This window comes from Glycine max, chromosome 13 (genome assembly GCF_000004515.6).
Source record: "Glycine max cultivar Williams 82 chromosome 13, Glycine_max_v4.0, whole genome shotgun sequence".
NCBI classification, from domain to species: Eukaryota; Viridiplantae; Streptophyta; class Magnoliopsida; order Fabales; family Fabaceae; genus Glycine; species Glycine max.
Window position 1 is genome coordinate 9,076,054 of NC_038249.2, and position 13,250 is coordinate 9,089,303.

Here is a 13,250-nt window from a genome sequence, read left to right on the forward strand (position 1 = left end):
ACATTGTTGTAAGTAAATTTATGAAATACATGTTAGTTACCTATAACAAGGTGATGTAACCAGCAAGCTGTCGGCTGGTGCTGAGACTGGCATCATTAAGCTTATCGTACATATGGACGAGGCCAGTAGCTCCCCATGCATACCGCCCAGCAAGAGTGAGGTCACGAAACGCCTGTAAGTGTGAGACATGAACATGGGTTGCACTCTTATTAGCAAAAAGAGTGCAACCCAAAAGATGTAGAAGATAAGCACGAGCGACCGCTGTCCAGTGCTGGGTCTGACATCTGCGCTGGTATACGTCTCGCAACCACTGCATGCGTACATATGGTCCACCACATTAGCCTATCTCGGCCATGACCACCTCTATTGAGACCATCAGTAACTCAACCAACAGCACCACCACCTCTTTAATCTTATAAATACATGTCCAGACCATACGCTGCCCGCAACATGGTCAACATACTTTGTAAGCACCGATGGGTCCCTGGGTCCACCAGGAAATCCCACAGGCTAGTCCTCGTCAGTCTCTGCACCGGTATCCTGTGCATCAGTCTCTGCACCGGTGGCCTGTGCGGCAACATCTACCATGGACTCATCCCCAGCTATAGCAACCTCTGCCTCTGGTACCGCAGGCGAGTCTGCGGGTACCACAGGCACATCATCATCAAGAATGACAAGTACCCGTCGCCTGCGTGCCGATGCGGTCGGCCTTTGGCACTGGGGAGCACCGTCAGTATCATCACCATCCCCTCCTCTCCCCAGACCTCTGGCACCAACCCTACCTAACGCACGGCCTAATCCTCTAGTCTTAACCATGATCTGCAAATTTAGAAATTTAGAAATTTTATTTATGTGTAGATTTTTATCTATTTTTAACATATTTTAATTAGATTGCACTTGTATTACATTTGTTATGCTAAGATGTTTTCATGCTATATCATGTTTTTTTTAAAGTTAATTGTCTAATACAATGTTGATCAAAGTTGCTCTCTTTTATAGCTAGTTCCAATATTTGGTTTAGTTTCTATCCACCTTGATCAAAATTGTCTAATACAATGTTGATCAATGTTGATCAAAGTTAATTGTCTAAGACCATTGAAGCAAACATTCAATATTTGCTTTAGTTTCTATCCACCTTGATCAAAATTGTCTAATACAATGTTGATCAATATTGATCAAAGTTAATTGTCTAAGACCATTGAAGCAAACATTCAATATTTGATTTAGTTTCTATACACCTTTGGCAGTTGGTTATTGTGTCAATATCTTAAATAGTTGCAAATTATAGCAAACATTATTGACTGACTTTGGTTATAGGATATTCTCTTATCAACTTAGAGTTGTATGCTTTATTTGGTTTCTAGGGAGTAATATATCACATGTGTTGAAAAACCATTTCATATAAACTCCATAATATCAATCTCAATATTTGGTTTAGTTTCTATACACCTTTGAATATGTGAGTTCAATTCAGTTTTATTATTGTCAATAACCCTATATTTAGCATGTGGTTTAGTGTTGGAACTTTCACTCAACATTTTGATGGTGGAAAGGCTTAAACACAAGTGAGTGAAGTAGTTATGTGTTGTTTGTTAGGTTTCCTAAACTCATATCTAGCTAACTGTTAACTCATTGGCAAGTGTACCAAATCATCACAAGTAGTAAAGTTCTCGGAAGTCCGAGTGTCGAATCCACAGGGACTTTGTTTGTACTTAGATTAATGCAAACCCAATTTAAAAGCAAGAGATAAGAATTTAAAATAAAAGATAAAGAAAGATAGAAGATAAAGTAAAGAAAAGATAAGATATTTAAAGATAAAATTAGAAGATAAAAGAAAAGATAAAAGATTGAAAGATCAAAATAGAAGATAAAATATTTAAATTGTGATATGATAAAGATAACTACTTCTACGAAATTCAAATAAAGGAGAAATAAAATCTATATAATAAAATTGCTAAAACCTAACAAGTCTAATCAGCCTAGATATATGGATTCAGGATTTGTTTGTTATCAATACCAGTGAACTAATTATGCCCCACATCTATCCATCTACTTGCCCCTGATGCCTCACGATGACAAGCCTACCTTAATTATCTATCTTCCAAATGGCCTTTGCGAAGACTCAATAACTAAGATGCATTAGGATTACATTCTAGATGTTTGCTAAAGCATGGGCATTGGGGCATTAAGTCATGCTAACCCAATAATTTTTTTCTTTTATTGTTCTATTAAGCGTTACCCTCTCCCGAGTGGCCTAACCCTTAAAATCGATTCACGCATTCATTCCTTATCCCTAATTAGGCTTTACCCTCTCCCGAGTGGCCTAAAGACTAACAGAAAACAAAGTTCGAGATGCAGAATAAGCAAGAAAGAAAAGCAGATAAAAGAAACTGGAAGGAAAAAAAAACTCTAAAAGATAACCCGATAATTTCCTCCTTTTAGTGTTCTCTTAAGCGTTACCCTCTCCCGAGTGGCCTAACCCTTAAAACAGATTCAAGTATTCATTCCTTACCCCTAATTAGGCTTTACCCTCTCCCGAGTGGACTAAACCCTAACAGAAAGCAAGTTCAGAGATACAAGATGTAAAAAGAAAAAACGGTAAATAAAGAATCTGGAGGCAATTCCTCTTTTTATTGATAACTCTTGAAATGCTCCATACATCATTGGCTTTTTAGGCATGCCAGGCCCTAGCTAAGGGGATTAGTCACTCATGGTCATAAGGGCTTTACAATGAGAGGAGGGGTGAAAGAAAGAAAGGGAGTAAATGAAACCCCTAGGAGAGGAGGTTCTGTGGTGGTGTCTGTCCCTTGGACGGGCTCTCTATTTATAGTTGCTGAAATGGGCTTTGGGCCTTCGTAGGCGCGCTTAGCGTGACACCCCGCGCTTAGCGCGTGTACATCCTGGCCCGCTTAGCCCGTGACGCGCGCTGAGCGCGCATATTGGGTTGGACCTTCTTCAAATTTTCTTCTTTTCTTTAATTTTTCTGCCATTTTTGCTTGTTACACCTCCAATTTTTATATCTGCACCCAAAAATTCAATTTAATTATTTTTCTAACTTTTAATCACAAATAACTGCTAAATAATTAATTTCAGGCCAATATTTGACTAATTTTCTACTATCAAAATACAATTATTTAGCAGTTATCACTAACTAAATAGCTCCTCATGATCCAAGAAAGAAGAGTCAAAGACAAACATGGCAATTTTCAAAAAATATTCATCAGAGCAATTTTTATAACATACAAACAAAGATGGCAAGTGGTGTTTATTACCTTCAAATCTTTAAATTTAAGCTTGTGGATCAACTTGATCCGCATGTAGCACGCGGATCAACTTGATCTACGTTCTTCATGCAGATCAAGTTGATCCGTGTACACAAAAACCAAATGTGGATCATCATTTGCGGTTCATCAAAGCATGCGGATCAACCTAAATACCCTAGCGGATCAACCTATCTACAGTGGCACAAAAGTACCAGAAAGGGAAATGGTGCTTACCTCGACGGTGGACGATGGCGAAGCTCTTCACGACAACCTCCTCAATGCACCTCACGAAAACCTCTTCACGACAATAGTGGTGGGTGAAGAAGAAGAGGAAACTCAAGCGCTAGTGAAGAAGAAGAAGAAATGGCAACACGGGTGAGGAAGAAGAGCAGAATGCCAAATGCGGGTGAGGAAGAAGAAGCAGCGAGAAGGAGAGAGAGTGAAGCATTTTTTTTTAAAATAAGATAGGGGTATTTAAGTCTTTTTGCTTAAAGTGTTCGGTGCAACAACAATAATGCCGGGTACTGTCGGGTGCACCTAGCAACACCCATATCAGATTGATATTTTTAAGATTAGTATTTTTTTTCTATTCATTATCAGGGAAGAGACACACTCCATGCTTCTCTACATATTTTAGATAAATAAAAAAAGAAAAAAGGTTTAGAAATTAAAAAAAAGTAAGAAGAAGAAGTAACTAATTAAAAAATAATGGGACAGTGGTTAAAAAAAAGAATAAACTGATGAAGGGTAAAATTGTTTAGAAAATGTGTAGAGTAATTTTTATCATCTATAGATTAATAGTTATAGATATAATAAAAATATTTTTTTACATTAAAATTTATAATAAATAAATATTTATAATTAAAATTCACATTAAATATCTTTAAATATATAATATATTTTAAGTTTATAATGAATCATTTATACTGTGATATAAGATTATTTTTACTACTAAATTAAAAAATGAAATTTAATTTAAAGATAAAGATAAGAAAAGAGAGATTTTTTTGACAGAAGATAAAAAGATAGATGAAAATGAATAGATGGTTAAGAAGACGAAATACACAAATAAAGATAGAAAAATGGTTGTTTGGGATAGTAAAGAAATAACTATTTTACCTACTAGTGTGTAAAATGCATACACAAAAATAAAATATTGAAAATGAAAGTTAAAATAATATATTAAAATAAAAATAAAAATAATTATAAAATAAATTAAAATATCACTGTCAAAAAAATTTAAATATATAATTTAAAATGCATTAAAATAGAAATTAATAAAACCATAAATATGTAAATTGAATACATCTCATTGAAATAAATATATATTAAATGACCTAAATAAAATTTAATAACTATCTAGAAGAACATGAAGTATATTTGAATATAATAGTAATTGCCAACATAATGAGTGAACGTAATTTAAAAATAATTTTCTGTATTCATATGGTTTAATACCTGATTAATGCATGTAGTCAATATTTAGAAATATATAAAAACTAAAATAAATCTTGAAATCTGTCTTAATTAAGAGATCAAATAATAATTGTATTTTAAAACATTTAATAATCTGTCATGTTCTTATGCTAGCTCACATATTTTTTTTATGATGTGAATATGTATTTTTTTTTTGTCTTAAACACCTTTGGTTCATCATAAAAAATATATCATCGTTAATCTGAAATTTGATCGAAAAATAAATAAAATCTGATTAAAAATTATTTATGTCAAGGATCAATATCAGATAGAGTTAAAATAATTTAATCTTAATTTTAACACATTAATCACTTATATTTTATATTTCAGGTTACATGTATTGTATTGAATATTGATATTCTTATTATGAATGAAATACAATAATTCATTGTCTGAAAAAATGTATTTTAATTTTTTTTACTTTCACGCAATTTTTGTCATTATTTAGTTAATCAATAAAAAAAAATCACAGCAATGAAATAAGAAAGCATACCATTGAATCCTCAATATCACCCTGTCATCTGTTCAAAGCATGATAACATAGAATATTAAATTGCTTTAGAATAAAGAAAAGCATTCCAGTTTAACAAACATATAAAAATACATTTATTATTCTCATATTAAGATAAACGCACTAGTTTAATTTTATACAAGTATTTTATTCCGTGAGGACTCCTTGTGTCACATGTTAAAAATCATCTATACCAGAATAATTTGTATTTAATTTTTATTATATATAAAAAAATTTAAACCAACAACAGTCATATATCACAAACAAATATATGATTGAATGAACTAGAAACATCGGTTGGTTGTATGAAACCCAAGACCAAAATATTAGTGTTTTGTCATTGTACAGCAATTTTATTTTATTAACTATTATCATTAATTAATAATTGTCCTTTTTTGCACAAAGCCGTTCCCTTTGGCTCAACTCCAAAAACCAAATTATTCCTCATTTATATATTTTAATTTAATTTTATAAATTTTAACTCAACTCTAAAAATTTACTCAAAAGTTAAAAATTATCTTTAATTTATATATTTTAATTTAATTTTACTTTTAACCAATCTAGAACTTACCTTTTCTCAGTAGTATTTGGCAAGCTATAAAATCGGAAGTATTCCTACTTTCGAGAGTAGTAACACGCCACGAATCACGATCCATCATCACACCACTCAACTCTGCACGGCATAATCCTCTTTCTTTTTTTCTCTGTTTTCTTTACTTTCCTCTTCGCGTCGTTTTGTCCGCGATAATGTCGTCGACGCCGCAGGACTCTGTCAAAACGACGGCGTCGGCGAAGAACACCGCGTTCGACGCGGAAGCGGCGTCGCGGCTCGTGAATGAGCTTAGGCGAAACTTCGCTTCGAACAAAACGCGCAGTTACGAGTGGAGACTGTCGCAGCTCAACGCGCTCGAGAAACTCGTCGTCGTTCACGAGCAGGAGATCGTCGACGCGCTCCGAAACGACCTCGGCAAGCCGCCACTCGAAACCGTTGCATACGAGGTCTCGTCGTTTACACTGTTACTCGTTCGCGTTTTGTTTATTTTTTATATATATATTTTTGGTTTGACTTCGGTAGTGTAAAAGGAATATTCCGAAAAATTTTCGCAGGTGCATTTTGTGATAGAGATTTTCTGCGGTTCATTTATTACAGTGACAGAGTGTGTCATCTTCTCAGAAATTCTTTCTGAGCAAATAACAATCTTATGTTATGTTATGCTATGTGTTTGTGTGTATGCTCAGTGTTGACGTGTTATGTTTTGCTTTTTTATTTTTTTTGGATACTATTATTTATTTATTTTTAATTTTAATTTTTTTGGGAAGGGAATTTCTGTTGAATTAAATTGGTTGGTTATTTGTCTGTGTGGATTGCGGTTCGCGTTTCTTTGCCAATGGTGGTGGAAACGTTGCCGTTTGGGGGATTGGATTTGGGGCCTGGTGGTTTGGTGTGAGCATTAATGGCGCGTTCTTTGCGTCCCAATTTTAGGGTGGGCCAGTGTTGTGGGCCTCTAAATTTGCCTTTGAATCTATGATATGTGGCTTTAATTCATGGATTTTGTTAACGTCAGCACTTATGGTTGATCCTAGATTGAGAAAAAGTAGTTATTACGTTAGAACGGTATAGTGAAATTTTAGTAAGTGTTGAGTTTAATATGCATGCAGTCCTCTTTCGTGTAGACTGTGAATTAATCAGCAATTAAGTTTATTATGACTTAAAAAATATATAATAAAAATTAATAAATTTATCATGTCCGTTTAGTAATTGGGTGAGTACATGTTTATTCACAATTGTTCTGTTTCCTAATGATAACTTTTCATTTTTAGTTGGTTAAACTAACTGAATTTATTGCTAGTGCCACAAAATGTATAGCAGTCAAGGTGTTGACTTAAACTACTGTCACTGAATGAGTTGTTTCAGCAAACTTTGTCCTTGATCCCTTCTGGCTTCTTTTTTTTTGAAACGTAATTTTTTAGTTTTTGTGATTTGTGTTGTTTGAAAAATGTTAAAAGGTACACTATTTTTTGGGTGTATGGATAGAAGGAAGAGATAGATAGACAAAAAAATTGAGGGAAAAAAAGAACGAGAAACTGTTATATGTGAGAAATGCAGAGAGACTTGAGAAGTAAAATGGGTGAAAGTGAGTTATAAGAGAAGTTGAAAGTGGGATTTTCCTTTTTAGTTTATCGGAGACAATTCCATTCTTTCACGAGGTTGACAAATGTGATTTCAGTTTGGCTGTGAGATGCCATTGGCTATTATAGTATATAACAGAATTTACTAAATGACACATGCCCACCTAATTTGGTACTTTTCAAGGACAATTCAATTCACACATTGTGTGCCTGTTTAAACAGGAAAATATATGCCAATCAGGGTTAGCTAAACTGGTAGGAATGAAATGTAAAAATGAAAATGGTTTAAGTACCTATGTAAGCTGTCTACTGAGACTTGTGGCATGCCTAGATTGTAAAATAGTGCACCCTCACTTCCCACATAAAACTGTTTGGTACCAAAAAATGAAAATCTTTGCATTTGGAGAAGATCCAGGGGTCTTGCTGTTTACGACGTTGTGTTTTTTAGTAATGCCAAATGTATGGCAGGCAATTCATAATACAACTCTCAAAATTGCAAAACAATTCATTAGGTTTATGCATGTTGAATTGGTTATTTCTAATTTCAAATATTTGGATTTTGGCATGTTAGGCTCCTCAGTCCTGCCTAACTTGTTTCTCCAAACTTCTCCACTTGAGTTTGAATGTTATTAAAGTTTATAAGATTTTGTTAGGTTGATATTTCTGTATGGATTGGAGATCTTTGATGATGTGCAACCAGTGGTCCTGTGCACTCAGTTATTAATATCCCTTGGATAGGAAAACACACTAAATCTACTTTATCCAAGATACTGAAAATTTCATTACAGATTAACGTAAGACGTAAAATTTGCTACTAAACAAACATTTTGAAGCCTTTAATAAGGACATGAATCTGAAAATGTGGAATAAAAACCCATTTGCCTGACTATTGCTTTTTGAAGGATTGGTATAATAATCAACAGTCAACACAATGGTTTTAAGTATGATATTTTCCATCTTCTTGTAACTGGGGTAGTTTGTATTGCAGATTGCTATGTTGAAAAACTCATGTAGAATCGCACTCAAGGAATTGAAACATTGGATGACTCCTGAAAAGGTATACATTATGTGAATTTCATTGCTGACATTGTTTGGTACTTTTGATTTATCACATGAATTTCCCTTTTATTGCAGGTCAAAACTTCAATCGCAACTTTTCCTTCTTCAGCTGAAATAGTATCTGAACCACTGGGGGTTGTGTTAGTCATCTCTGCATGGAACTACCCATTCTGTATGTTAATATTTAGTTGGTATTGTTTCACATACTTTTGAGCTGACATCTCACCTTTTTCTTTCCTCCAATCTCTGCAAAATCTATATTACATTCTCTGTCTATCTTTCCAGTGTTGTCACTTGATCCAGTCGTTGGAGCTATTGCAGCTGGTAATGCTGTTGTTTTAAAACCATCAGAAATTGCTCCTGCCACATCATCACTGCTGGCAAAGCTTATCGGAGACTACTTGGATAACTCATGTATTAGAGTTGTTGAGGGAGCAGTTGATGAAACATCTGCATTACTGCAGCAAAAGTGGGACAAAATTTTCTATACAGGTTCTTGTTTGTCACTCTTCTGTTTTCTTGGTGGTTCTGAATCCTGAAATGACATTGACAATTTTCCTTTCTTTTATATATAGTGGCATGTTAACAAGTACACTGTGTAACATACATTTTTTAACAGTCTTTATTATTTGGTGAAATTTCTGTGAGTTCCACTAAATGATGCAGGTCCCCCATGGATTTCACCCGATAATGAAAATGTTTTGAAATGAGAATTTTGATATTCCTTTTGGATAATTATATTCATATAAGTGCATTATTTCACCTGACAAAAATAAAAAGAAGTAAAAGTATAAAAATATTTTTCTCATTCAAGTTATATTCATAATTCCTAACTTAAGGATCACAATTAACCAAGTTATGTCGGCAAACTTTTCTGTTAGGATACCTTATTCCATATGATTTTGATTTTGTTTTTGGTTGCTGAAGATGTCAGTTTAAGTATAACATTTGTTCTTTAAATTCCTAAAAATTGACAGGCGTGCTACAAAAACTTGAATGTGGATTTTTTTCATTGTTAGCCGTTGGATGGTTTGCCACATGCTATTCTTAATGACATAATACATGTCCAATATTGCTTGTTTCTATAACCTTAATATGTCTGTTAAGCATGAATATCTATATTCTGTTTTAGTTTGGTGGATAACAAGGGAAGCATTTAACTTTTTAATCATTAATATAGGATTGTGCAGATTATGTTTATACTTTGTAGGCTTCATAGGCATCTAATCTTGGAATGCTTCTTTCTTTTCTATTATTTGGAATAGAAAATACTTCATTCTAAATAATGATTGGCAAGGTTGGTATGGATTGACGATTATAATACAGCTTGAATACATCTGGGATGTTACTGTTATTGGTCCTGGAAATAGTTCATGCAGATTACAATTTTGAGCAGTATCTCTTACTCATGAAGTATCTTTAGAGGCATATAGCCATATAGCTTGCTGAATCACATGATTCACATCATTACTCAGGTTCAGGCATGATATTTACTTGGGAAAGCAGGATAGGAATTTGTTGAGCAACATAGGTGTCTCAGTGGATGATAAGATAATTTAAGTATAAAGCTTTTGAAAAGCTGTATCTAATTGATACGTGACAGGAAATTTGTATGAGATCATCGCTTATAGGTAGTATGGCACCTGACAGTGCTCCAAACAATATATGCTGTAGGATAATTGATGATTAGGGATATGTTAGTCTTGAGTCTCTTGAGTCTTGGCCATTATTGTATTAAGTTTTAAGGAAGACAAGGAATAAGGTTATTGTCTTAATCTATGTTCAATGGTTGTGAGTTGTGACCAAATGCCCTTGTACTTGTTTTGGACTTTCAGTTGTATTGACTGTACTTCTATATGTTCCATATTGTTAAGACTCTTAGTGTCAGTCTTATATAAGAAATCTAGTTTGTTATAAATATACAAGGATCTGATGCTGGATTTTCTTGAATGCTTGTTTTATTACAATGATACCCAGGTCTGATAATATTCTTTACCTAAGTAACTGTTGGATTTTTAGGTAATGGACGAGTGGCACGCATTGTGATGGCTGCTGCTTCAAAACACCTAACACCAGTTGTGCTGGAGCTTGGAGGAAAATCTCCAGTTGTTGTTGATTCAAATATCAATTTAAAGGTATACCTTTGTCCTGTTTTATTTTCATCAATTACTTTCCATCACTGATCTCTTGCAATCTCACTTTTAAGATTAAATTAGTTTGAATTTGAATTGGCAAGGTAGCAACAAGACGAATAATTGCAGGAAAGTGGGGTTCTAATAATGGGCAAGCCTGCATTTCTCCAGATTATATTATAACAACTAAAGACTATGCTCCCAAGTTGGTAATAAATTTTTTCCTAAGTGTTATTAGAATTCTAAATTTGTTGGTTTGTTCAGTGTTTGTTTCCTTCTATTTCTAGGTGGATGCGCTAAAGACTGAATTGGAGAAATTTTATGGAAAGAACCCATTGGAATCAAAAGATTTGTCCCGTGTTGTGAACTCCAACCACTTTAATCGGTTGACAAAGCTCTTGGATGATGATAAGGTTTCTGGTAAGATTGTTTATGGAGGCCAAAAGGATGAAAACAAATTGTAAGTTCTGTATATGCTTTTGGGGGTACTTATTGATGAAATCTTGATTTAGTGAAATACAATAAGATCTTGACCCTAGTATTTCTTTTTCTCAATTTCAGGAAGATTAGCCCCACTGTTCTATTGGATGTCCCACGGGACTCTTTGATTATGAATGAGGAGATATTTGGTCCTTTACTTCCCATCCTCACGGTAGGAGTTAAGACACCATTATACCACAATAACTGTTTTTTGTGAGATTTTCTTCAAAATCTCATTGGTTGCTTGCTGTTACAGTAATGAGTACTATATTGAAACAAGATATATATAACTTTTATGGTCATGCCCTGTGGGGAGAATTTCAATTATGTCACGTGCAAAAATCATCAAAATAAACAGCTGCTAATATTTTGTATACATTTGAAGATCATGAAGCCAATTGTTAAATCAACCTTTCTGGTGATTGTAAATTGTAAAATGTTTATCGATAAATTAAAGCCACATCAATCAAAATGTTTCATTTTTATTTTTATCTTTTTTCATTTGCTTGAAACAGGTTGACAAACTAGAAGAAAGCTTTGACGTGATCAATTCAGGACCCAAGCCTCTCGCTGCATATATATTTACAAATAACAAGAAGCTCAAGGAGCAATTTGTTATGACTATTTCAGCTGGTGGTTTGGTTGTTAATGACACTACTTTACATGTAATTTCTAGTCTACTCTTGAATCTCTGAACCTGTGTTGTGTACCTCTGATTCTTATATGCAAACAAAACAACAGTATATATAGGTGATCACTAAAATATGCTTCAAGACTAAAATTAAATTTTGACTAAAGGCCATGTGATAAATTGTATTATTGTACAAGATTAAAATTAAAGAAATCGTGAAAATAATTTCTTATTGTTTTTTCAGGTTTCATTTCTATAGTAAGGAGCATCTATTAAATAAAATGTGTTGTTTGCTCCCCATGCATTTGTTTTTATTGGTTCATATTGAAACGAGTTTCTTCAGATTAAATGTAGTTTTTCTGTCTATAGATGCTCACAATTTTATTTAATGTTTTGAAATAATTTCAAGTGTGAACACTATTCACCCGTGTTTCTATTTTCCATCTTTTTTGCCTGGTGCAGCTTGCAGTTCATACTTTACCATTTGGTGGAGTTGGTGAGAGTGGAGTGGGTGCATACCATGGGAAATTCTCATTTGAAGCTTTTAGCCACAAAAAAGCTGTTCTCTATCGCAAATTTATTGGTGATGCTCCAGTAAGGTACCCACCATACACAAATACAAAGATGAGATTGCTGAAAGCTATCATAGGTGGTGGCATACATGGTATTGTTCGTGCCCTGTTTGGTTGGTGATAGTCTTTGATTTTAATTATATTGGAATCTTGATGCTGTAAATACGGCTTTTATTTTGGCTTCCTTGTATTTTAATCTCCAGTTATTATTATTATTTTTATGTAATACTCATCAACCTTGACTTTCGGATGATAGTAAATAAGCATGTATTGTGTTGAAGATTAGATAAAAGATAGAGAAGAGCAGGTATATTTTTGAAGGATGCATAGCTATTATTCATTCTCTCTTTAAATAGAGATAGAGCTAAATATACAAAATAAAAAATTCCTTATTTTTAGGCATGACTAAAACAGTTTCTAATATGATAAAAACAAAATCATAACTCTTAGAGAATATATCCTAAGCAACAAACAATTTTAAAATTTAAAAAATTAGCTAAAACGTCTAAGTATGCAGCTATTGTAGGTATAGTTTCAACAAATCTCCTCCTTGCCTCAATAGTTGCAGACACCTAGTTTATTTCTTAAAAGCTTCAAATCTAGCTTTTGGAAGAGCTTTTGTTAAAATATCTGCACTTTGATCTTCAGTTCTGCAGTAAATTAGTTTGGCTTCACCTTCTCTCTGTGCTTCCCTTAAAAAAAAACTTGATCTTGAAATGCTTAGTCCTGCCATAAAAAACAGGATTATTTGAAATGGAAATAGCTACTTGATTATCAACAAGAATCTGTGTAGGCTCCTTTTGTTCCATATGTAAATCAGCAAGTATACGCCTTAGCCAAATAACTTGATTCACAACTGCAGTGGCTGTCATATATACTGCAGTGCTTGTAGCCTTTGTCCACAGCTTCTTTGGCAACTCCTTTTTATACAACATACACCTTGTCATCTTCATGATATTTCTATTTTTTTCTCTCACTTGTACCATTCTATTGTGG

At 33.7% G+C, this 13,250-nt stretch overlaps 1 protein-coding gene across 1 annotated transcript; it reads left to right on the forward strand.

The window, feature by feature from the left end:
• The first annotated feature begins 5,866 nt into the window (after positions 1–5,866).
• Positions 5,867–12,574, forward strand: ALDH3H3 (aldehyde dehydrogenase family 3 member H3). Its single transcript, XM_006575106.4, has 10 exons — positions 5,867–6,249; positions 8,369–8,437; positions 8,515–8,611; positions 8,725–8,931; positions 10,459–10,574; positions 10,676–10,780; positions 10,859–11,031; positions 11,133–11,223; positions 11,567–11,716; positions 12,145–12,574. The coding sequence occupies exons 1-10, from the start codon at positions 5,998–6,000 to the stop codon at positions 12,373–12,375; spliced, it is 1,491 nt and encodes a 496-aa protein (XP_006575169.1). The 5' UTR covers positions 5,867–5,997; the 3' UTR covers positions 12,376–12,574.
• Positions 12,575–13,250: the final 676 nt, after the last annotated feature.

What these genes read in the sequence shown, in the direction of transcription:
- ALDH3H3 (XM_006575106.4), top strand. Translation starts at nt 5,998, where the DNA reads ATGTCGTCGACGCCGCAGGACTCTGTCAAAACGACGGCGTCGGCGAAG. An exon ending in AAGACTATGCTCCCAAGTTG is followed by an intron (nt 10,781 to 10,858) that starts GTAATAAATTTT and finishes TTCTATTTCTAG; the next exon opens with GTGGATGCGCTAAAGACTGA. An exon ending in CAAAAGGATGAAAACAAATT is followed by an intron (nt 11,032 to 11,132) that starts GTAAGTTCTGTA and finishes TCTCAATTTCAG; the next exon opens with GAAGATTAGCCCCACTGTTC.